Source organism: Balaenoptera acutorostrata, chromosome 4 (assembly GCF_949987535.1).
Source record: "Balaenoptera acutorostrata chromosome 4, mBalAcu1.1, whole genome shotgun sequence".
Lineage (NCBI taxonomy): Eukaryota > Metazoa > Chordata > Mammalia > Artiodactyla > Balaenopteridae > Balaenoptera > Balaenoptera acutorostrata.
In genome coordinates, this window is record NC_080067.1 from 35235610 (window position 1) to 35260525 (window position 24916).

The 24916-nt window shown below is 35.3% G+C and overlaps 1 protein-coding gene across 3 annotated transcripts in view; it reads left to right on the plus strand.

Annotated features, from left to right (window-relative positions):
• RNF13 (ring finger protein 13) overlaps nucleotides 1-24916 on the plus strand; it is a 182064-nt gene that overhangs the window by 96921 nt on the left and 60227 nt on the right. For all 3 annotated transcript variants that reach the window (XM_057546016.1, XM_007188123.3, XM_028167971.2), the window contains one exon: nucleotides 9811-9936. In XM_057546016.1, coding sequence (XP_057401999.1) covers nucleotides 9811-9936 — 126 coding nt within the window. Of the gene's footprint in view, nucleotides 1-9810; nucleotides 9937-24916 lie in introns of those variants that run through there.

Genomic DNA, 24916 nt, shown 5'->3' on the forward strand with positions numbered 1-24916 from the left:
ATTTATCCCTCCCCCTCTTTCCCCTTTGGTAACCATGTTTGTTTTCTATGTCTATGAGTCTGTTTCTGTTTTTATTTTGTAAGTAAGTTTCATTTGTACCCTTCTTTTTAGATTCCACATATAAGTGATATCGTATGATATTTGTCTTTCTCTGTCTAACTTCACTTAGTATGACAATCTCTAGGTCCATCCATTTGCTGCAAGTGGCATTATTTTGTTCTTTTTTATGGCTGAGTAATATTCCATTGTATATTATATATGTACCACATCTTCTTTATCCATTCCTCTGTTGATGGACATTTAGGTTGCTTCCATGTCTTGGCTATTGTAAATAGTGCTGCAATGAACATTGGGGTGCATGCATAATTCTTTTCGAATTATGGTTTTCTCCGGGTATATGCTCAGGAGTGGGATTACTGGGTCATGTGGTAGTTCTATTTTTAGTTTTTTAAGGGACCTCCATACTGTTTTTCAGTTTACATACTGACTGTACCAATTTACATTCCCATCAACAGTGTAGGAGGGTTCCCTCTTCTCCACACCCTCTCCAGCATTTATTGTTTGTAGACTTTTTGATGATGGCCATTCTGACCGGTATGAGATGATACCTCATTGTAGTTTTCATTTGCATTTCTCTAATAACTAGCGATGTTGAACATCTTTTCATGTGCCTTTTGGCCATCTGTATGTGTTCTTTGGCAAAATGTCTGTTTAGGATAGGTCTTCTGCCCATTTTTTGATTCGGTTGTTTGTTTTTGATATTGAGCTGTATGAGCTGTTTGTGTATTTTGGAGATTAATCCTTTGTCAGTTGCATCATTTGCAAATATTTTCTCCCATTCTGTAGGTTGTTTATGGTTTCCTTTGCTGTGCAAAAGCTTTTAAGTTTGATTAGGTCCCATTAGTTAAGAGGATTTCTAATTTGAGCCTTCTTTATGTGATTCACCTTATAAAAATTGAGTGATTACCAACCATATCAAATATTGTGGAAGTATGTGCACTCAAAATCATTGCAGTTTTGTGAGAGTATTTTTTCTCAGTCCTGTCTGAACAATTTTACCAATATGAGTAGATATAAGAGTTATATTCAGTATTTATAAATTGAAAAGTTGATAAATATAAAACCAGGAAGGGGAGTGTTACACTAGGATGTACTCGAGAGTAACAAGTACTTTAGTTACACCGAAATGGTTCGATGCTACCATTTCCCTTCTTGGCACCTGGTGTTTTCCTCTTTAAATAGTTTGAGCTTTTTTTCTTTTCCAAGTGTATTTGTTTAGCACAAATATCATAATGGAAATAATAACTTTAAGGAATAATCTGTAGTCCCACTAATCTCACCAAAATCAATTTCTTTTTGTGTTTATATTAAATTTGAAAGACAATGTTTTTTTTTTTTTTTTTTTTGTAGCTTGAATTGTCCTTTTATTTGAGTTTTCCTTATTCCCCAAAGGGAGAAAGCAAATGTGAGGTATTAATCAGAAATATCACCTTGGTTTCCACTATAAACCAGGAATATTATATGCACATTTCAAATTCTTCAATGTTTCTCCATTTTACAAAATGCAAAATTGGAGCTCAGAGATGTTAAATACTTTGCCAAGATCACACAGCTAGCAAGTTGCAGAGCTGGATTAAGAACTGAATTCTGTCCGATTCTAAGTAGATTTTGCTCTACCATATTATTCTTCCAGAAGAGGTAGGACAGAGGGCCATCCTCAAGGAGATGAGTAAGCTTCCCTGACCCAAAGTCTCTCTCCCTCTTCTGTCTTACTGCCTGAAATTCCATCATTAGAAAGCAGAGGCAGTGTGAAAGACAATGTTTTGAAGAAAAGGACCATCATTTGAGTCAGCTCTAGGTTTGACTCAGATTAACAGTGGAATGTTAATTGGGCATGTTATCTTCTTTGACGCTTAAGTGTCTTCTCTGAAATGGGAATGATAATGCCTTTGTGATCTGTGATCCTCAGTTGTAACTATAAAGCTATCTGTGTATTCTGGGACTAAAGTTTAGTAATGATAGTTAACAACAGCAACAAATAACTTGGAACACCAGTTGTCTATAAACCACCTTGTGGAATTTTATACCATCTCATGAAAGATGCTGGGATTATAGGAGAAAATAGGAAGGTATAAGAAAAAGAAGAAAAAAGTATAAACAGAATGCTAATGATTTTAATAAGCACATAAGTTCTGTCATAGAAGTGGTGATAATATTAGCACAATGCCAAAATTATTAGAGTGCTGGGCTGAGAATAGGGAAGCTTTGAACTTAGTTTTGGTTTAATTCATATCTTTGTGAAGATGAGCAGTGTACTAAAATGGGAAGAAGCTGGACTTTTGGGTCAGAGTTACTGGACTTCAAATTCTGGTTCTATCACTGGGCAAGTTATTCAGCTTCTTTAGGTCTACCTATTTGTCTGTAATAGTACATATCCAGTAGACTAGTGTGAGGAAAGTGGCTATTTATTATTTCCTTCCTTCTCTTATTTTGGGTTTAATTTGCTCTTATTTTTTCCAGTTTCTTTAGATGAACATTGAGGTCATTAATTTGAAACCTTTCCTCTTTTCTAATATAGGTATTTAGATCTATGAATTTTTCTCTAAATATTATTTTAGCTGTGTCCCACAAATTTTGGTAAGTTGTAACTTTATTTTCATTTGCTTCAAATGTTTAGGGCTAATGTGGCTTACTTCTGAGGCAGGAGTCTTCTGAGGACTCTATTTCATGCTATGTGTAAAACTGTTCCCAGCCCTGTGTGAACTCCAGGGCTTGTTCTGTTTGCTCCTCTCTCATGGTTCTCTCTTAGTTTTGGTAGTTCCCTCACATATGTATGCAGATTATTACTCAGCCAGCGACTTGAGTGGATGCCTCTATGTATATCTGGAGCTCTCTCTGCAGTTCGCTCCTCCCCAGTGTTGTGTCCCACAAAACCTCGCTGCGCGGACCTCCCCAAGTTATGAACTGTCTCCTCAACTTATTGAGACTACCAGACTCTGTTGGGTTCCCCTGCCCTGTTCTGAGGCCTGGAATCTCTCGAGGCAGTGAGCTAAGGTTTTTATAGGGCTCATCTCATTTGTTTCCTTTTCTCAAGAATCACTGATTTGTGCTATTTGTTGTCCAGTGTTTGAAAGCTGATGTTTCATATCTTTTTTTTTTTTGGTTCTCTAGTTAATTAAAGCAAGAGGTTAAAACTAGCCCTTGTTATTCCATCATGGCTGGGAAGTGGAAGTTCAGCTTAGCATCCAGTAGGTAATTGATAAAGGTTAATTATCAAATCCATTAAAACAAATCACTCAAAAATTCTCATTTGAGGAAATTATTAAGATGAGTGCTTTTAGAACTACGTATCAACATTGTGTAAATATGCTTTCTTTTTTTTGTTCACTTTTAATCTCAGTGCAATTAATAAACAAGTATAGTAGTCTGGGACTTTTTTTAATTAAAACTTTGACAGTTTTAGAATATTAAAATGAGTTAAATTTTGTTTCTAATGCTTGTGAGCTTTTTCAGAAATAATGTTTTAAAAATAGTTGGTCTCGGGACTTCCCTGGTGGTGCAGTGGTTAAGAATCCGCCTGCCAATGCAGGGGACACGGGTTCGGGCCCTGGTCTGGGAAGATCCCACATGCCGCGGAGCAACTAAGCCCGTGCACCACAACTACTGAGCCCACGCTCTAGAGCCCGCGAACCACAACTACTGTAGCCCGCATGCCTAGAGAAAAGCCACCGCAATGAGAAGCCCGTGCATAGCAACGAAGTGTAGCCCCCACTCACCGCAACTAGAGAAAGCCCGCGTGGAGCAACGAAGACCCAAGGCAGCCAAAAAAAAAAAAAAAAAAATTTGGTCTAAACTACTACATTGCTGACTTAGCACTTTTAAATATTCTTTTAACATTTTTAGTTATTATATTTTTATGACATCTTTTAATCAGATTTTACTAAATCTAAAATCTAAGTCACTGATAAAATATGTAACCAGAAAAGGTTATTGGGGAGAATTCTAGCAGAGTGTACAAAGTGAGATGTAACTTTGAGATGAAGGATATTTAGTTACTGCTCTGAATAATGCTATAGATGTAATATCTAATTTGTGAGGAGGATTTTAAAAACGTTTCCTTTTAATCCAGTTAAAGCCTTAACTTTTAATTAGTATATAACTTTCAGTGATGTACAGAAAGACATGCAAGGTTTGGCTATCAAATTGGCAGATGTCCTGAAGCTTGGAATGGTTAATATACTAATGTTTTGTCCTCGAGTCTTTTTCTTTAAATTTAAATTAATTAATTAATTAATTTTTGGCTGTGTCGGGTCTTCGTTGCTGGGAGCGGGCTTTCTCTAGTTGCGGCGAGTGGAGGCTACTCTTCATTGCGGTACGCAGGCTTCTCATTGCGGTGGCTTCTCTTGTTGCGGAGCACGGGTTCTGTGGTGCGCGGGCTCAGTAGTTGTGGCGCACGGGCTTAGTTGCTCCACGGCATGAGGGATCTTCCCGGACCAGGGCTCGAACCCGTGTCCCCTGCATTGGCAGGCGGATTCTTAACCACTGAGCCACCAGGGAAGTCCCTTGCCCTCGAGTCTTAAAAGATAGGTACTGGAAAGAGGAGAAATATAGCTTAGTAGCAACATGTCAAAAATTTGTTGAAATGACTGTAATGTGTTCACTAGAAACCTAATTTAGTTTTTTTTTTGGGTTTTTTAAAAATTAATTAACTTATTTATTTTTGGCTGTGTTGGGTCTTTGTTTTCTCTGCGAGGGCTTCCTCTAGTTGCGGCGAATGGGGGCCACTCTTCATCGCGGTGCGCGGGCCTCTCACTGTCGCGGCCTCTCTTGTTGCAGAGCACAGGCTCCAGACGCACAGGCTCAGTAGTTGTGGCTCACGGGATTAGTTGCTCCGCGGCATGTGGGATCTTCCCAGACCAGGGCTCGAACCCGTGTTCCCTGCATTGGCAGGCAGATTCTCAACCACTGCGCCACCAGGGAAGCCCCTAATTTAGTTTTACAGTGCATCAATAGACATATAATATCTAGAACAGTTAAAGTGTGATAGTTCCTCTGTGTTGTTACATTGGTCAGATCACTTACAGTCGTATATTTAGTTTTTGGCACCATAGTGAAGTATAGTAAAGTTTAAGAACCAAGTCAAACATCACCTTTTCTGTTACTGCCTCACATAGAATAATTTTCTCTGTTCTGTGCATTTGTGCTGCATGTTGTTTTTACTTTGTTTTCTCTTGTCTTAATTGGATCTGTTAGTTCTTTGCAGATATTAATTACTTGAGTGGGGACTCAGTTCTTATTTATCCATCCTAGTACTTAAACAGATCCCACATGAAATGAGACAAGTGTATTCAGAGCAGAATGTTAAAGGAGCTTAAAATAATGAGTAATGAATGGTAAGGATGTTTTATTGCATAAGAGGAGAGTAATCTCCAACTATTTGTGAAAAAAGAATTAAATGTGGCCTGTACGTGAAAGTTACTGGTAGATTTTAGAAGAATGATCTAACGAAGCATTAGAGAAAAGGGCAGTGGCTATTTTTTAACATCCTAGAAAGTTGTTGATATAAACAAATTAATCTGTCACACATTAGGAGAATGTTAGCTGATAAAGTCTGATTGATCAGTGTAACTCTTTTTGGTCTATGTTTGAATGTAAAAATTATGACAGGTTCCATTAACAACTTATCATTTGAAATATTTGTATCAAATTTTGGAATCAACCTTAACTGCCTTTTAGACTAACATTTTGGTTTGTTCATTTTTGTAAATGTCCATTTCTCTTCTTGTTGCCCATTTTGTTCTTCACCTGTGTTTTTTTTTGGTCTGGCAGAGGCAGTGTAGCATAGTGGTTGAGAATGTAGGGTCTGGAGTTAGACTTCCTGGGATTACATGCCTGCTATGTATAACTTTAGGCAAGTTACCTAACTCTTTTGAGATTTAGTTTCCTCCTCTTTAAAATAGGGATGATAACAATAGTAGTTACCTCATAGGATTATTGCAAAGATTAACTGAATTAGAGCATCTAAAGGGCATAGTGCCTGACACACAGTGCTAAGTGCTATGGCTCAACAAATGTTAACTGCTTGCTGTTGCTGCAGTTATTAATTATTAATAACTTCAGGTATCCACTAACAAAACAACTTACCACTTTTCTCTCCCTGCCTTTACTTTTATATTCTTACAAAGGGAAAAAGGCACTGCTGCCTTGCTTTCAGCATTTTTGTTGACATTATCACTGCATATACTCATCTTAATTTTATTCATTGTATAGTTTGCCATTCAGTTCAAACTGAAGGGACGAAAGTCTAAGGCTTTTCAGCCTGAAACAGTCTTTTAAATAAAGCCAACTTTATTGAATGATCTATCTCTTTATGACTTCATTAACTAGTGTAATTTTTCAACAAGAGTAATTTTTTCATAACGTTTACCCTGCAGTTTCACAGTTCTAAATACTTTGGAAGCATTAAAGCAAAATTATATTCAGTATGATTTTTAAGTTTAGATTATTTGAATATTCCAGTTAAAAAGTGGTAACCCAAACCACTTTGGAAAACTGCTTGGTGGTATTTACTAAAGGTTGATACTCTATGATCCAGCTTGATATCCTATGGGTCTCCTTCTGTGTACGTAAACATCGTGCATATGTTCATGAAAAGACTTGTACTGGAAAGTTTATAACAGCACTATTTGTAATAGTGCCTACTAGAAATTACCCAAATGCTCACCAACAGTAGAATAAATTTTGGTATATTCACACAATGTAATACTATAGAGAAATGAAAATGAAAGATCTGCCAAGTATATCTCCACAGTATGGTTGCTGAATAGTAGGAATGATTCTCACAAATACAGTATTGAGAGAAAGAAGTCTAAAAGAGAATTTGCTGTATGTCTGGTTCTGTTTATGTCAGTTATAAAATTAGGCAAAATCTAATTTAAGCTGTTAGAAGTCCATGTAGTGACATTGCTGATAGGGTGGGGGAGTAGTGACTGGCAGGGAGGATGAATGGAACTCCTGCAGTGCTGTTAATATTCTGTTTCCTGATACAGGTGTGTTCAGTTTGGGAAAACTCATCAAGCTGAAAAATTATATTTTGTGTACTTTGCTTCATGTATAGTCATAAAAGTTTTAAAAAAGTCCCCAAATATATATACCACAAACCTATTGCATTATACATTCGATGATATTGAGGTGCCAGTCTGCATACACTATTTTTGTCCAGCATCCTTGTTTTGTTTATTTTTTAGTAAGTTTGATTTGAACATAATTAAATACAGTTGTGGAAATCTAATAGTCACAGATGAATTCTTAATTTAGATGAGCTGGGTTTTTTTCTTAATTTCCTAGTACCCCTATTTATCTGTTATGTTTATTTTATTTATTATGTTTTTAAACACTTTAATATTTTTTTATTTATTTGGCTACTCCGGGTCTTAGTTGCAGCAAGCGGGAAATTTAGTTGCAGCATGTGGGAGCTAGTTCCCTGACCAGGGGTCGAACCCAGGCCCCCTGCATTGGGAACGCAGAGCCTGAGCCACTGGACCACCAGGGAAGTCCCCAGCATCCTTGTTTAATCATCAGAGAATTATAACAACAAAGGGCAGAAAGATGGGCATCCTTTCTGAGTCTCCTGGACATTGGTAGTTTTCTTGGGCTTCCTGCATATTGGCATAAATCGCCCGTCAGTAAATAGGGATGAGGAGGATCCTTGATCGCAGAGCAAGCATCCTTTTAATAAAAAGGATTAATAAAACTCCTTTTTAATTCCTTTTTAATAAAAAGGATTGGCCCTGGAGGGTGGCATGAGGCATGTGGACCTGGCTTAAGGCAGCACCTTCTTGGTCACTCTTATTTAAGGGACCAGAGAGTTCTGCCAAATTAATTGGCAAAACCCATTACACTACCCTGTAGACTCTGTGGATGAAACAAAGTAAATTTGCAGTTTTAAGTGACTTACATCTGGGGGAAGGATAGGAATTAGTAGGCTGTTTTATCAAGTTATTTTTTTTAGCATAGTCCACAGGAAAGATACTATTTAAGAATTTAAGACCTGTTTTTGGGAATTCCCTGGCGATCCAGTGGTTAGGACTCTGCGCTTTCAACTGCCAAGGGTGCGGGTTTGATCCCTGCTCGGGGAACTGAGATCCTATAAGCTGTGCGGCGTGGCCAGGAAAAAAAAAAAAAAGACCTGTTTTTTTTAGGCTTCAATTTCCATTAATGCAAATTGTTTTTTTTTTTAACTTTTAGCTTATGTGTATTTAATTTTCATGAATTTTCTTATGTCTAAAAATAATACATGCTTGTCGTAACAGATTCATCAATACAGAAATGATTAAAAAACAAAAAGCTTTTTCTAGTTCCACTTGTAGACCCTTTTTTGTGTCTATACATACCATAAATTTATTGATTCTAAGATGCATTTTATTATCCCATATTTTAACATATCTGAAATTGGGATGTGTCTTTCCCTAGCTATCCGCTAGGTGGCAGTCACGATGGAGCTGTCATCTCCCGGACGTGGGAAATTTGGTCATAGCTGTTCGTATTGTCTTCACTTCAGTTGAGTTATATACCTTGTTGGTACTACATTGCTTGAGTTTAATTGATGTTATAAGTGTCTTGAAAAGAACTGCACTATGTGACTTGGCTTTAAGGCAAAAAGTTAGTTTGTGTGCAGAAAGGCACAGAAAAGGCAGCAGGGAGTAAATTTAATATGAGTGAAGCAAATATTCAGTATTGGAAGGATAACCACAGTTCTATTTCCTTGCAAAGTAAAAACCAAGCACTTTATGGAATCAAGAATGGGAGCTATTCTTTGAGTAAGTGAAGGTATGCTGCATTTTATTCCTGAAACATGTGCAAAAGCATTCCCTATCACAAGCCAAGCAGTGCAACTTGCCAAAATTGCCAAATCCTGTGGAATAGACGGCTGGTGTGACCAATTCATGTGCCATACAGGACTATTGTTGGGCACTGGGTCATAACTTTAATTGCTCACTCCTCCTTATAAATGAATTTAATGATTTTGATCATCTTTTTATGTGTTTATTCAGTGTTTTACACCTATTGAGATCGTCATTTGGTTTTTCTGTTTTAAACTATTAATACATTTTCAGATGTCAAACCATCCTATATCTCAGGGAAAGCAGCTTGCTATTTCATTTTAAATTAGTAGTTATCTTGTGGATGTCTTTTCAGTTTAGTATGTAAGGATTTATCTTATTCTTTTTAATGATTCTATTATTTTCCTATTGTATGAATACACTATAATTTTTTAAATAGCTGTCTTATCGATGTGCATGATTTCCAGTTTTTGCTATTAAAAATGATGTAGCAGGGGACATCTTTCTACATATACCTTTATATACCCAGGCTAGTGTTTCTATGTAATAAATTCCTAGAAATGCTGTGCATTTTCATTATTTGAGGAAAGAAATTTAAAAGTTAATTTTTAAGAAGTGTTTGCTTGGTTTAGAAATGTCAGTCATTGTTGGAAAATATACCAGCATGCTAACAGTGGTTGTCTCTGGGGTGATGGGCTTATGTGTGATTTTTTTTTTTTTTAACTTTAATAGTAAAAATGGAACTTACTTAAAAAAAAAAAAGCAAAATGCTTAGGAAGCCAAATACTGCTTTAGAAGTTCTGGGATTGTGAGCAATTGGAGGGTAGGAACTGTTGTAGTTGCCAGATAATTCATCTAGCATAATGCAAAACACATGGAACAGATTCAAAAGGTGTTTATAGAAGTAAGTTGAATTCATTTTTTTGAGTTTAACAGAGAGAAAACTTACTGCTCATTCTTTTTTTAGGGCTTTTTGATTAACTCAAAACCAGAGAATGCCTGTGAACCCATAGTGCCTCCGCCACTAAGAGACAATTCATCTGGCACTTTCATCGTGTTAATTAGAAGACTTGATTGTAATTTTGATGAAAAGGTAATGTTTCTTTTTTCATTTTTCTGTTAACTCTTTGTTTTGTTAGCTAGTTTAAATACTCCCTTGTTTCAGAAGGCCTTTAAGAAAGTTTACACAATTCATTCAGATTAAAAAAAATAAACAGTAAGGACAAAAAGAAAATGAGGAGATGGTGAAGGCAAGAAAGGCAGCAGTGAGTTTACTTAATTCTTATTCATTTGCTATAAAATTTACTCTAAGCTTTTAGCTGCCAGTACAAAGAGGAAGACACCATCAGTTTTATGATTCGCAGTTTTAGTAAGACTGAAAATAAATAAATTGACTAGGACATGAATAATTACTATTGGTTCTAAGAATTTTCACGTGATGGTTGGGCATCTTGAACTGTGGTTTAATAGTGGTCTTGCTTGATCTAACCTAGGAATGGAAATGTTAATCTATAGTTTCATGCCTTCACCCTTCCAGTATAACTACTACATCTGTATCTGTATCTTTGTTGATATTGGGATTTCTCTCTTGTAATAAGCTGATGCTGTCACTTGTATAAAGTTTGTCTCCATGGAGTGGGTTAAGCTGGCATTTCAGATAGTAGAACAAAGTTTGCCATAGAACTTCCCTCACTATCATCAGTGCTGCTCTAAAGGTATGGGGTTTTAGTTTTGGGTTTTTTTTTGTTGTTGTTACTTTTAGTACTGTCTTTACAATTCTGTTTTCGGATTGGCCTTGTTAAGAGAGCCAGATTGAGGCCTGTTACTTTTACCTGACTATCTCAAACCTGAGTGTCTCTCATGTATCTTAGAGAACAGATGTGGGATATTATTTCATGTACCTTCCATGCTTGATCTTAGATGATTTGTCTATTAAGTAAGAAAGGCTGCCCTGACTCCTGCTGTGCCTGAAGTTCTGTCTCTGCTCCTTTCATTTCATGAAAGAAATGAGACCTCCATAATAAACTTATTAAATGAATAAAGTAGTAACCGTGAACGGGTTTGAAAATGTAGAGCACTTTGTAAATAATAAGTATTGTTACTATTGTATATTAATTCCAAACTTAAACTCTCAATTGCCTTTAAATGGGAAAATAGAGCTTGAAGTCAAATGTATTAGATTTCCTTCTCTTCAGGGTTGTTATGTCTTTTGAATTTAAACCATTTTAAGATTTGATCCAGAACTAAAGTATGATAATTACAGGTTGTTCCAACAAAAATGAAATATTATTGTAATATTTCATTAATTTCGTGCCACTGAGAAACTAAAAGTAAGCTAATTCTGCTGATTTCAAGGTTTATTGCATCATTAAGGTATGTAATTTTTGTCTCAGTCCAGTCTTCGGTAACTAGAAACTAGAATATATCTCTTTTTTTTTTTATAATAACTTTCTTCTTTTAGGTGGGGAAGGGAGGTGGTTCACTGTAAAATTTAGGGAAATACTGTCATTGAATATTTATTTTTGAGGGTGAAAACCCAACCCAGGAATGAATAGGAGGGTTTGTTTGTCCTCTTATCCCTTCAGTGGATCCTCATCATGAGTCTGAGTACTTCTAATGGAGTTTCCTGATTTAGCTATTACTCCAGCTCATCTCTTTCCACTTCCTGCCTTGAATTTTATGCTGTAGCCGTAGCACCTACTGAAATCTCTCAACTTGCTGTGTCTTTGTGCCTTTACACACGTTATTTTCTCTGTCCAAGACCTCTGTCCAAGATGACCTTTATCACCTATATTTCTGACTGTTTCATCATTTAAGTGCTAGCTGAGAAAGTTACCTCTTCTGGAAGCCTTACTTTTCTTTCTACCCTCTCTCTGGCAGAATGAATGATTCCAGTTCAACGTGCCACCCTCCACTTTGTAAATACCTCCTTTATATCTCTTTATCACAGTATTATTTTTTATTCTATATATTTCACTTATATGCAAGCTTATTGTGTTTAGAGTTCATGTTTGAATTATATTTAAATATCTAATTTGTATCATAGTGCATAGTAGGAGAGCAATAAAGGTTTGTTAAATCAAACTATGTAGTGTAGTAAGCCTTCTACTTACATGTATATTGCATTCTTTAAAAGTATGTACATGTAAAAAATATGTAAAAATGTTTAGATTGAGGATTCTCATCTTAGAAGGGAAAATGTTAAAATTTTTCTTATTATAACTCACCATGTAGACATAGTCTTAATGGATAAAGTTCTATTCTGTACATATTCTTTAACTTTGTTATTTTTCCTTCACAAATATACAACACGGTCTGTTATAGCCATTTAAGGCTAAAGATTTCATACTCATGTTGTTCCTAATGATTTCTGTCTTTGTCTCAGTTATATTACGTTTACGAGACATTAATTTACAAGGGAGACATATTGGTTTTAATCAAGGTCTGGAAACAGGCTGCATACATTTGAATCCCATCTTTATCATTTATTAGCAGTGTGATCTTAGGCAAGTTGTTTTATCTCTGTGTGCCTCAATTTCTTTATCCGTAAAATAGAATTTTAAATGTTCCCTACATCAGAGGATTGTTATGAGGATCAAATGAAATAATCACTGTTAAGTGCTTATCAAACAATGCCTTGCATACAGTAAGTAGGCAGTAGGTATTAGCCATTAATGTTTTATTGATTTTTTTTCATTACTGGTATAAAATAGAATAAGGGTAAAGATGGCAAAGATGCTGACTGTATTAGGCTGAGGAGTCCCATAATCTACTGTCTGCAAGCTGGAGAATCAGGAAAGCCAGTGGTATAATTCAGTTAGAGTCTGAAGGCCTGAGAACCGGGGTATCTGATGGTGTTAAGTCCTGGAGTCCTGAGGCCCAACAACCAAGAGCTCTGATGTCCAAGGGCGGGAGAAGGTGGATGTCAAGAAGAGAGAGAGGGAATTTGCCCTCCCTTCACGTTTTGTTCTGTTTGGAACCTCAAGGAATTTGATGATGCCCGCTCACGTTGGTGAGGGTGGGTCTTCTTTACTCAGTCTACTGAATGAAATACCAGTCCCTTCCAAAAACCCCCTCACAGACACACCCCCAAATAGTATTTTACCAGCTATCTGGACATCTCTTAGCCTAGTCAAATTGAGACATAAATTTAGTTCTAACCTTTCAGAAACTAAATCATTGGCTGATAAGTCACCCTGTGATATAGTAACTCATGTCAGTTGATGTGTAAAATTTTTAATTTAGCTTATAAAGGACAGTTTAATCATGCCAGTGTGTAATGTATAAAAAATAAGTTTCATAAATATACAAGGATAAGAATTATGGATCACCTATCAAGGTAGGGTGAATGGATAAGGATACATTCATCATGATTACTGGAGAAACATCTGGAGTCTCATCCCAAAGAAGATTTCCTTTCTAAGGGTGGTCACTGGTGGACTGGCTCTTAGCTTTATTAGCTATAATCTTCAGATCAGAAATCTATGACTGTATTTTTTGGGCTTCTAAATTGATGATTAAGTTTTGTATTAAGTATGTTACAGAACCTAATTGTTTACAATTTATGTATGGTACTTCTCTTCTGAATTGCAAATAAATAGCTCTTTGTAGATAATCAGTAGTGGTTCATTCATGTATTTAGCCACAATTTTATGTGAACACACTGACTTAAGAAAACAGCTCATTTTCTTATTCCTGATGTAGCATCCTGGGACTGAGTACTGAGAAAAGCTTAATTCAGCACCATACTGTGTGCTACAGTTGAGAGTAGTTGCAAGGTTGTTTTTTTGTCATGCCTGCTATCCAAAGTGATACCCAGATTATCTCAGACAAATGAGAATTGGCTCTATTTTACAGAGCTTTCCTTGGAGAAGGGAACTCTTTCCGTTGTAGATAGCAGAAGAGAAAAGAAGTAAGAAATAAAATTGTATCAAGATATTTCAAATGATTAATGGTGATGGACATTTCAGGGTTTACTTTTCATAATTCTTTTGATTTTTTGGAAGACGAATATTATGCTGTAATTAAAGAAACCTAGACTTCTCTTATTCTTTCTTAGAAGTAAATGATGAAGTGAAAGTTGTGTGTTACAATAAAGGAAATGGCAGATTTCTATGTACAAACTATCCCAAGTGGTTTGTGACTCAAGGTAGCCAATAATACAGCTGAAATGCAATTAACAGTTTTTGGAGGATAGGAAATTGAATCATTTGTAACATTTTAAGATAGAGTACTGTTTAATTTTTTTATCTTTTGTCAAGAGAAGCACATTTGAGCCTTTTAATCTGTCTTGCCTTGGAGAGATACAGCAAAACTCATACTCAGGGTCAGTATTTGGATATGTGGAATGTTCAGAAGGCCAGTAAGAACTGTTGATTACATGCCAGCTGCTTAATCTGAAAACAGTTACTTTTACTCACACTGACAAAAACTGTATCTTCTGAAAAATACAGCTCTTTAGAGCAGGGGTCCCCAACCCCTGGGCCGTGGACAGGGTCCGAGGCCTGTTAGGAACTGGGCCGCACAGCAAGAGGTGATCAGAGGGCGAGGGAGTGAAGCTTCATCTGCCGCTCGCTCCCCATCGCTCGCATTACCACCTGAATCATCGCTGGCATTACCGCCTGAGCCCCCTCCACCCCTCCTTTCCCCAGCCATGGAAAAATTGTCTTCCACGAAACTGGTCCCTGGTGCCAAAAAGGCTGGGGACCTCTGGCTTTAGAGGAGAAGCAAAACAATGTTATCTTGTTTATCTTTGTACAGTTGTTCTTCACTGTGACAAAATATAATTGTTTGGAAATGTTAGTTTTTGGTGAGTATTTGAAATCAAGAAAACATTGCTGGCTCTTTGGTAAATAAGTCAAGGCTTCATTAAATCTTTTAGTTAGAAAAATGACTTCGTAGCATTCTGAGGCAGAGAGTTCTCAGAAGACTTGAATTGGCATCCCAGTGGGAAATAAAATTTTTTAAAATTTTGTAAAAATACCTGGTTATTTCAAGAACATTAAAATAATCACTTAAAATAGAACTTTTCTAAACTATACAGAGTTCTGTGTTTATAGCGAAATAAACATTAGTTATCAGAAATCTGTCATTGCAGTCCAAGATATTTCTACCTTATGGTTTTAATGCTAAGTCAACAACTTCTTCAAATAGTCAATTTACTTTATTTTAACTGAACTCAAGGGAAGCTTGGTAAACAGAAATGGTGCAATGCATGTACTTCTTCTGAGTTTTATTACCACTTTATGCTCTAGTGATTTTTTTTTGAAGGGTATGATAGTTTATTTTTAAAAATTGTACCACACTGATCTTAATGACCAGCATACACATTATGATGGTTTTTCTCTTGGGTATTAATACTGCAGTATTTTTGTATACTGAAATGTTTCAATAGGACCAAGAACGTTAGAGATACAAAATGAACACTAATAATGCTGGTGTCCTACACCACAGAATTAATTTAAACCCCTTATGAATCAGTGGCATTATAATGTTATATAGTTATGAAGAATGAAAGTTCTCTTCTAAATAGGCAACATGAACTTATACTTCCTTTTTCTTTAATCTTTAGTTTTTATAATTTAAGCTACGTCCACCCTGGCCAAAGCACAATCATACAAGACACCTCAGGTAATTTCCATGCTACCATTGCACAAGTTTAGTGATTTTTACTTAAACAAACAAACAAAAATCAAACCACTGTCAAAAAAGGAGGCAAATAAAACTGATTTTCCAATCACTTGAAAAGCATAGTGCATATTTGTCCAACACAGACTCAAACTTAAATTAAATGCTATCATTATAATCTCCAAACTTCTGCAATAAAATTAACATTTATATATATATATATATATGTATATGGGTTTTGTTTATAGAACTGTATTTTGCAATCAACAAGCGAAAGTTATTTTTTAAAGAGCGATATATTTGGTTACAGTTCCACATGTTGGTAGGAGAGACAAAGCCACATGATGTTAAATCTGGCTCTAAGTTACCTAAGGTATAAAATTTTGATCAAAATTATGATACTCTGATCTTAAAAATTCAACCCATGTGAGATTACTTTTTAGAGTAAATGTGCTGTTGAGTAATCATTTCAATAATCTCTTTGTATGACTATCTGCAAATTGACCCTTTTCTTTAATCAATGTGACTCACTAACATTTCAAACTGACCTCTTTACTTCTATGTTACCATTTTCTAGATTATTTTTGAAAAATATAGCTGCAGGAGGCTGAAAGGACTTAGATATTGTTCCCTCTGCATTTTTGGGTGGGGGGGCTTAGATGGAGTTACATTTGGATTAAAGATGATAAGGAAGATATTGGTACTCATTTTCTATTGGAATGTGACTTTTACAAAACTTAGCTGGGGTACAAACCCCTACTTGACCTGACTTCTGTCTCTGTCTAAAGTCACATCTGTACTTTGCCTGCCCCCTTACCTTAATCGTCAAGACTTTACAAATCCCCATATGTGCTGAGCAGTCTCTCCCCATCTGTCTTGGTTTCTACCATGTCCTTCATCTGGAATATCTTCCCTCTGCTTGTCTGTCTGGGAAATCTGACTTTGTTTTAGGTCTAAGATGAAGTTTCATCTCCTATCTGAAACCTTCCCTGATTTTCTTCAAGGCAGAATAGATCACTTCTTCTTTTATATATTACTTATTTAATCCCATGTCAGTCTCTGTGAGGGAAAAGATAGTGTTTTAGATTCTACAACTCAAATGCTTAGTACATTGTATGGCCCTTGGTAGATGATTAATAAATATTTGCTGAATGAACTAATTTAGAAAATCCTAAGGGCTTACAATTAAATTTAACTGGATTAGGGAATAAACAGTATTATTGGAACCTTTTATTGGCTTCACGTTCATTTCACTTAATGCTCTTGGAAGTATTTCTAAATATAGATATTCATTTATCCCACAAACATTTTTCTCTAGGTCCCAATTTTTATGAGAATTAAAAAGTTAACATAAACATTTTTTGGATTATTTGTGTGACTTTATTATCATAATAACAAGGAGTAAAATTTTTGGAGTGAAATTTTATCATCCTACAAAATAGGCATCCAGCTTTTCTTTCTAGACTTACCTTTCATTATTCTGTCTCAGGCCTCCAGGCTGATACATTACATGGTATTCTCAGAATTGCACTTTTACTTCAGTGGTATTAAGCAAGTAGATGTGAGCTTGAGTAGAAATTAAACTCTCAAATATCTCAAAGTCATCTAATATCATTGTTTAAATTTTCTTACTCTTTCCTATATTTCTACAAAGTAACTTATAGCATTTGTTACTAATCTACTTCAGAATCCTGTATCAAAGTTTTCGCTAATTAAATGACACTGGGTGGAATGGAAACATTTCTACCCGTATATGGTTCAAACAGCTTTGTGCTACTAGTTCTTTAATTTATTCATTTATTCCTTTCTTCCACCCTTTGATAAAAATATCTGTGTTTTAATAATTAGATTCCTTTATATACAGATTTATTCAGTATTAAAACAACAAAGCAAATTCTCTTCTTTTACTAGGAAAGTAACATTCAATGAATAATAAAGATGAAAAATAGTAAATTAAATGTACTTTACCCTAACCTAATGAAAGAATGTAATGCCAGTAACTTTATTTACATAGCTCTTCAACACACATTCTTTTTTTTTTTTTTGAAGTATAATTGATTTACAATATTATATTAGTTTCAGGTGTACAACATAGTGATTCAAAATTTTTAAGGATTATACTTCATTTAATGTTATTATAAAACATTGGCTTTGTTTCCCTGTGCTGTACAATATATCTTTGTTGCTTACCTATTTTAATCCTATACCCCTATCTTGCCCCTTCCCTCTCCCCAGTGGTAACCACTAGTTTGTTCTCTATATTTGTGAATCTGTGTCTGTTTTGTTATATACATTTGTTTTATTTTCTTAGATTCCATGCATAAGTGATAACATAGAGTATTTGTCTTTCTCTGTCTGACTTATTTCACTAAGCTTTATACTTTCCTGGTCCATCCATGTTGTTGCAAATGGCAGAATTTCATCCTTTTTTATGGCTGAATAATATTCAGTTATATACCGCATCTTCTTTAACCATTCATCTATTGACGGACGTTTAGGTTGCTTCTATACCTTGGCTATTATAAATAATGCTGCTGTGAGCATCAGGATGCATGTATCTTTTCAAATTAGTGTTTTCGTTTTCTTTGGGTATATTCCCAGGAGTGGAATTGCTGGATCATATGGAAGTTCTGTTTTTAGTTTTTTGAGGAACCTCAATAGTGTTTTCCATAGTGGCTGCACCAATTTACATTCCCACCAACAGTGCCAGAGGGTTCCCTTTTCTCCACATCCTTGTCAACATTTGTTATTTGTAGGCTTTTTGATGATAGCCATTCTGACAGGTGTTCGGTGATATCTCATTGTGGTTTTCATTTGCATTTCCCTGATAATTAGCAGTGTTGAGCATCTCTCATGTACCTGTTAGCCATCTGTATGTCTTCTTTGAAAAATGTCTATTCATGTCTTCTGCCCACTTTTAAATTGGGTTGTTTGTTTTTGATATTGAGTTGTATGAGCTGTTCATATGTTTTGGATATTAACCCCTTATCAGTCATATCATTTGCAAATATTTTCTCCCACTCAGTGAGTTGTCATTTTGTTTTATCAGTGATTTCCTTTGCTGTACAAAAGCCTTAAGTTTAATTCAGTCCCATTTGTTTATTTTTGCTTTTATTTCTTTTGCCTTAGGAGACAGAGCCAAAAAATATTGATCTGATTTATGTCAAAGAGTGTTCTGCTTGTGTGCTCTTCTAGGAGTTCTATGGTTTCAGTTCTTAAATTTAGGTCTCAAATACATTTTGAGTTTATTTTAGTATATGGTATGAGGGAATGTTCTAATCTCATTGTTTTACATGTAGCTGTCCAGTTTTCCCAGCACCATTTATTTATGAGACTGTCTTTTCTCCATTGTATATTCTTACCTCCTTTGTCATAGATTCCACACACATTGTTTTGCTTCAAAATCAAGTTATTCATATTACTCAGATACACATTAACTGAAGAATGTCTAGTTAAGGAAGAAAGATGGGATCTAAAGAGGGAAAGATGGCTTATGTCATGGAACTCCTATTAATGAGAGTGAAAACGTCATTAGGGTCTAATACTGTCTTCCATAGAGTAGCTCTTCCCAACATGGCCTGTAGTGATCCGAAAATAACGTGCAGGGAAGAATTATGTTGGATTTAATCTTGGCAGGATTGCTTGCCACAGTTCTGGATCTTATTTCAACAATTGATTATTCCCTACTGTACTGTAATGTTTCCAGGAATTTTTATCCTATAGATAGAATTAACAGTTTTTATATTCACACTCTGAATTCTCTACTATTCCATTCTCATCTGCCTTGCTTTTGATCATTTGAGAAAGAGATTTTACTTCTTAATTTCTTCTTAGTTCTTCAGATGAAAGAAGATCATAGCTAGGTTTTGAAAATTATCTCTATTCTCTAAGTCCTCCATTAATTTCTTTACTTCATCTCTTTCCCTTATAGGGAAAACAACTTTTTTTCTGTGTTAGATATCCAAGTTGGGAAAAAGGGTAGTTTGTGCCCAGGCTGATGGTTGAGTTACAGTTGCTTTCTGTTGCCAGTTCTGAAAGAAAAGAAAATTAGTTTTCCAGAGAATTTTTTTCAGTTGGCATTTGGAAAGATTTAGAAGCAGAGCTATACTACATTTTTTGCAGAGGATCCATAGAGGTTGGACAGTAAAGTGAACCTCCAGTTTTCAGATTGCTGGAAGTGCGGAAACCCACTGTATAGCCAAGATGGACAGAAGAGGCCAGGCTCCAAAACCATCAGTATCTGTGTTATGCTTTTTTGTTTTGGCTTTTTACCTTCTGTGTTTTAAAAAACATAGCATTCACAGAAAAAGTATTCATAATGTATGTATGTACAATTTAAATAGTAAAATAAATATCTGAGTACTCTTCAGCTTAAGAGAGACCTGTTACTAATGTTAATTAGTTAATGTTGTTAATTACTTTAACCAGACTTCATTGAAGACTTTGTTAGGTAGATCTTTTAGATTTTATTTCATTTACAGATTGTGTTAAACTAGTATTAATATCTTATTTTCATGAAGGAGCTTCCTATTTGGAATATTTTTACAATAATTTCAAATGTTTTAATGAAGTGATGTTAAGTGTACCACAAAGTGATCGCTAACTAAAGCTGCTCATTTTCTGTCTTGTGTTTGAAAAGCTTGTGATAGGAAAGATTCTTTGCTGAGGCCAGGGCAAACCCCAGCCAGCAGTACTATGCATTTCCTATTTCTTTACTATAGATTCTTTCTTTTTGCCCTGTAATATTTTCTTTCTCTCGCTTGATTCTAGCCTAAAAAAACACCATGGGTATATCTTTTCTCACTTCAGCTTCTTGGGAGTAGGACTTATGTTTTATGCAGTTCTGTGTGCTGAGCTTACAGTATAGTGCTTAGAACATAAAAATGAGTAGGCAGTGAAGGGAGGAGTATGGTCAGAGATCTGTCACTGGGTGGCGCTGACCATCACATTCTCATTGCCCCATCAGTTGTTTTTCAAGTGCAGTATGAATCCTTGTCATTACTTGGAAATTCCTAGTAGGCTGATAGCAAGTTTAGATGTATCCTTTTGTTGCACAACAGTTTCTTCCAAAAAGCTTTATTAACAGTGGTGGGTGGGTTAAAATGGAGCTTCTGCTGTGTTAGGATGAGAAATAATTAAGATTTGATTGGAATATGAATCCTATCAGTATCCAAAACTATGAATCCTTGGATCCTTCATTTTAATTTGTACTTTAATATAGTCAATACATAGGTAACTAGAGAATATTTTATGGATACCTTTGTTAAATTTAAATTGCAATTCTCAAAAGTAAAATTCTAGACAGCTTTTAACTGATATAGTTTATTTTAACTGGTATAGTTCATTATATAAAAGTAAAAGTTTTTTTTTTTAAAGAAAAACATCTTTAAATCAATAGCAAGCATTCGAAATAGCTACACATAAAGGTTTATTTGGGTTTTCTTAATGTCACTAAGAAAAAAGGATCATTTTTGGTTTTAATCTTTAGTACTAACCATGTGCTAGATATAATATTAAAACTTCATTAGAAACAGCCACATTCAAAGACCTGTAATAAAGTTTCATGAAACAGTACTTACCTGTATTAGCTATGATACTCTGGTAATGAAATTTCCTTTTATTAAAAAAGTTCACCCAGGTCCACTAAATTGTTTTATTACCTACAGTTTTCAATACCCTCGATATTTAAAAATTGCTTTCCCATGTACTAAGATTGACTTTAAAATGCTGCCACTGGGACATAACATAAAATCTTTAATTAATTTTTAAAGTTCCAAGGATTCTGGCTTCTGTTTTCTGTTCTACTTGAAACAGGTAAGTATGGCTTTGCATACAAACACAGATTTTACCAGCCCTACCACCAGAATTTTCTAATGAAATAAATACAACTTATCTTTAAGCCTAAATAATAAATAAACATGTACATTTGTAATATGCCGTTTATCAAAAGGTCAACGCTCTCAGAACATAACCTAAAATAAGAGATGGAAACATGCCTTTGTACCACCATAATAAATGTCACAAAATTTCAGCTTTGAAACCATATACTTTTCCCGATGATTTTTCTTGGAACTTCTTATGTACTTAATTTTTTTTTTAAAGCATAGAATTCTTATCAGGTTTACTTCTTTGTTTCTCTATTATAGAAAAGAATATAAGGGTGGAGCAAGGTTAGAATGACTACTGGTAGTCTAAGCACAGAGAGAGAGGAAGTGACATTGACACTTAACATGAAGGAGAAAAACCCGCTAGGGTCCAGTAAAGCATGTTCATGATAATCCCCAAGTCACTGGAAAAAGTCAAATCACATTTGGTGTCTTTTAATTGAGACAGCTAGGAAAATGGAAAATGTTTTAGAAAAATTTTTATCCACAATGACTGAAGTAAAATTTTTGGCATGTTTTTAAGGGGGAACTAAGCAATAAATATAAGGAAATTTCATTTTTGTGGCATATATCTTTCTGGGTAAGACTGGGTAATAGTTATCTTAGTTGTAATTTAGTTTGATTAAACAAGTATTTACATGAGAGAGATTCTTCTAGGCTTGAGATATATACCAATAAACAAGGTAGTTCCTTAAGAAACATAAAGTCTGGCATTCAAAATGCTCTAAATGTTATTTTTCAGATCTCTTTTTTCACAATGATGTCAGGCTTAGTTTTCTGATAATTAATGTTTTTACTAAGATGCATGAAAAAATTATCTTTGGTTAATTTTTAAGGTAATACTTTAAAATATAAATATCATAAATTTAGATTTCTAGTATTGTGATTTCCATTAAGGCAGCAGGAGTTTGGTTTTATTATCTTTTTGAGAACAAGGATAGATTAGTATACATTTATGTCATTAATGAACTATGGACATCTTGACAGTGCAATCAGTTTTTTCTTCTTACAATGCCTCTTTTATTAGTGTTTTACCAATTCATCCAGTCTGGAAATAAGATGAATTATTATGTCATTCCCAGGGCTCCTTTTAGAACATGTCTCATTGAAGCCTCTTCCATTAGCAGTCCGCTATCTTCTGGCATACTGGCTATTTATAATAACAAGCCAGCAGTCCCATATTTCTTTAAAACTCTTGGTTAGGTGCTACCTGGTCTACGTAATTTAATTGCAACTAATTTGTTGATTAGATGTAAACTAGTACATTTACCACAATTTGAGCTAATGGCTCCCTAATCAGTTTCCTTAAAAAGGCAGATTTGTAGTTCAATTCAGAAGGCCTTTTCATGCAATTTTCAGTGTTGATGGCTGTTTTAGAATTTAGGTTTGTTAACTGTGCCCACTTTTTATTTATGTATCTTTGAGTTCTTTGCCTCCATCTGACAACATGTTTGAAGTTGCATTTTATGAATGTGAAACCTTGCACATGCATACTGAATGATTTAGGTCTTATTTCTGCCTCATGTGTTTCTGAAAATACCAGCTGCTGCTTAGTTAAAAATGTAATTTAATTTGACTGACACATGATTTTTATAGTTCATAACATGGATATATTTTCCTTGTTTGTATTCATAAGCCTGTTGATCCATATGTTAATGTGTTTCTTTGATTTAATTTCATTATTTTAAAAATCAATAACAGCAAAAACCTTGGGGAAGCCTTCTTGTTAAGATTTTGAAAACATGTTTCTATTTTTTGTAATTCACATTTGTGCTTACAGAATTCCTTCCTATTTTAGTCATTTTCTATTTAAGGAATTTTATTATTTTATTAGAGAACAGCCTTTGATATTGATATAATTTTATATTGTATTTATGGAACCAATTGCATTTTGGATGTGTGAAAGAAACCGTTCTCCTCAGTTGCTCAATGCAGTTTTAAGAATCTAATGACTAGATTTAGTTACACACATAGCAGATTGTTGTAAATCCATTAATTTCCATTCTTAACAATTTGCAGTTCAGAAAGCCTCTTGTAAAATTGGTGATTATTTTGTCCCTTCTTACTGGAAAAATTCACACATAGGCAACTGCAGAAGATTTAAGGACCCCATGAAGGCTTGTTTTGTAAATGGATGGTACATATAATGCGTAAGTATGTTGTAGGAAGGGGGACCCCTTCCAGGGACCAAGAGTGGGCTCTTGTCTAACACTTGGAAATGAATTGTCTGAAGAGACACGTGCTGACAAAGCAAGAGACTTTTTCGCGGGGGGAGCACCTGGGTGGAGAGCAGCAGGGTCAGGGGACCCAGGAGAACTGCTCTGCCACATGGCTCACAGTCTCGGGTTTTATGGTTAATGGGGTTAGTTTCTGGGTTGTCTCCGGCCAGTCATTCTGACTCAGGGTCCTTCCTGGTGGCACACGCATCACTCAGACAAGGTGGATTCCGTCAAGAAGGATTCTGGGAGGTTGGTAGGACATGTGGACTGGCGTCTCTTCTCTCCTTCTGACCCTTCCCGAATTCTTCCGGTTGGTGGTAGCTTGTTAGTTCCATGTTCCTTACCATGATCTCCTGTTGTGATATAACTCATGCAAGTGGCTATTACCTTGCCTGGCCAGGGCGGGCGGTTTCTGTCAGTGCTTCCCCTAACAACTATAAGGCACTATATAAGATAACAAATTGATATAAATACTAAGCAGGAAGCAGTTGTATGGGTGCTTGGGACAGCATGTGGAACAGGGCATGGACCAGGACAGGCAGGCTTCATGGAGGTAATGGAATTTAAAGGGCTGATTAGGCGTTCAGAAGACAAAGCCTATTCCAAGCAGAGATGATAGCATGAGCAGATGGGCTAGAAAGCATCTGTTTGGATATTCATGAGTATCCAGATCTCTGAGGATAGTGATTGTTTCTGATTCACCTTTGAGTTCTGCATGGTGCCCAGCACACTGTACCTTACTTGTTATGTAAATTCAGCAAACACTTACTGAATTGAACTATGTTTCTTTACATACACTTTATCATGGCTCCTGAGACCACCTTCTGTGTATCTTAACATGTTGTATCTTTGCTCACAAATATATAGTTTTCAGGGAAACAAGTTAAATCATGTAATTTCAATGACTTTGTGTATTAGTTGGCTTTAAAAAGAAATGTAAAACTTAAGTTTTATATTAGGAGAGAACAACTTTTGATATAAATTCTACATTTCTTAAATTGTATCTCTGGAAACAGTTGTTTTCTGGATTCGTGAAAGAAACATTTCTCCTTAGTTACTTGGTTAGCTTTTTTGGGGAACAGTTAAATGGTCATTAAAGCATCAGATAAACTAATAGCAACCCCAACCAAGTATACTTTTGTTTCAGTAAAAGCTAAGTGAAGTCTGTTCTGCTATGATAATATAATGAATAAATAATAGGTTAATATATAAGTAATAAATAAGAAATAAAGTTTAGAAGCTATTATATTCTTCTTGAGAGATTTTTTTTCCCCCTACCCTTGGAAAGCAGTAAAATCTACGGAGAAGAGGCTGTGGAGGCTGGCATTTTCTTAAATTTTAG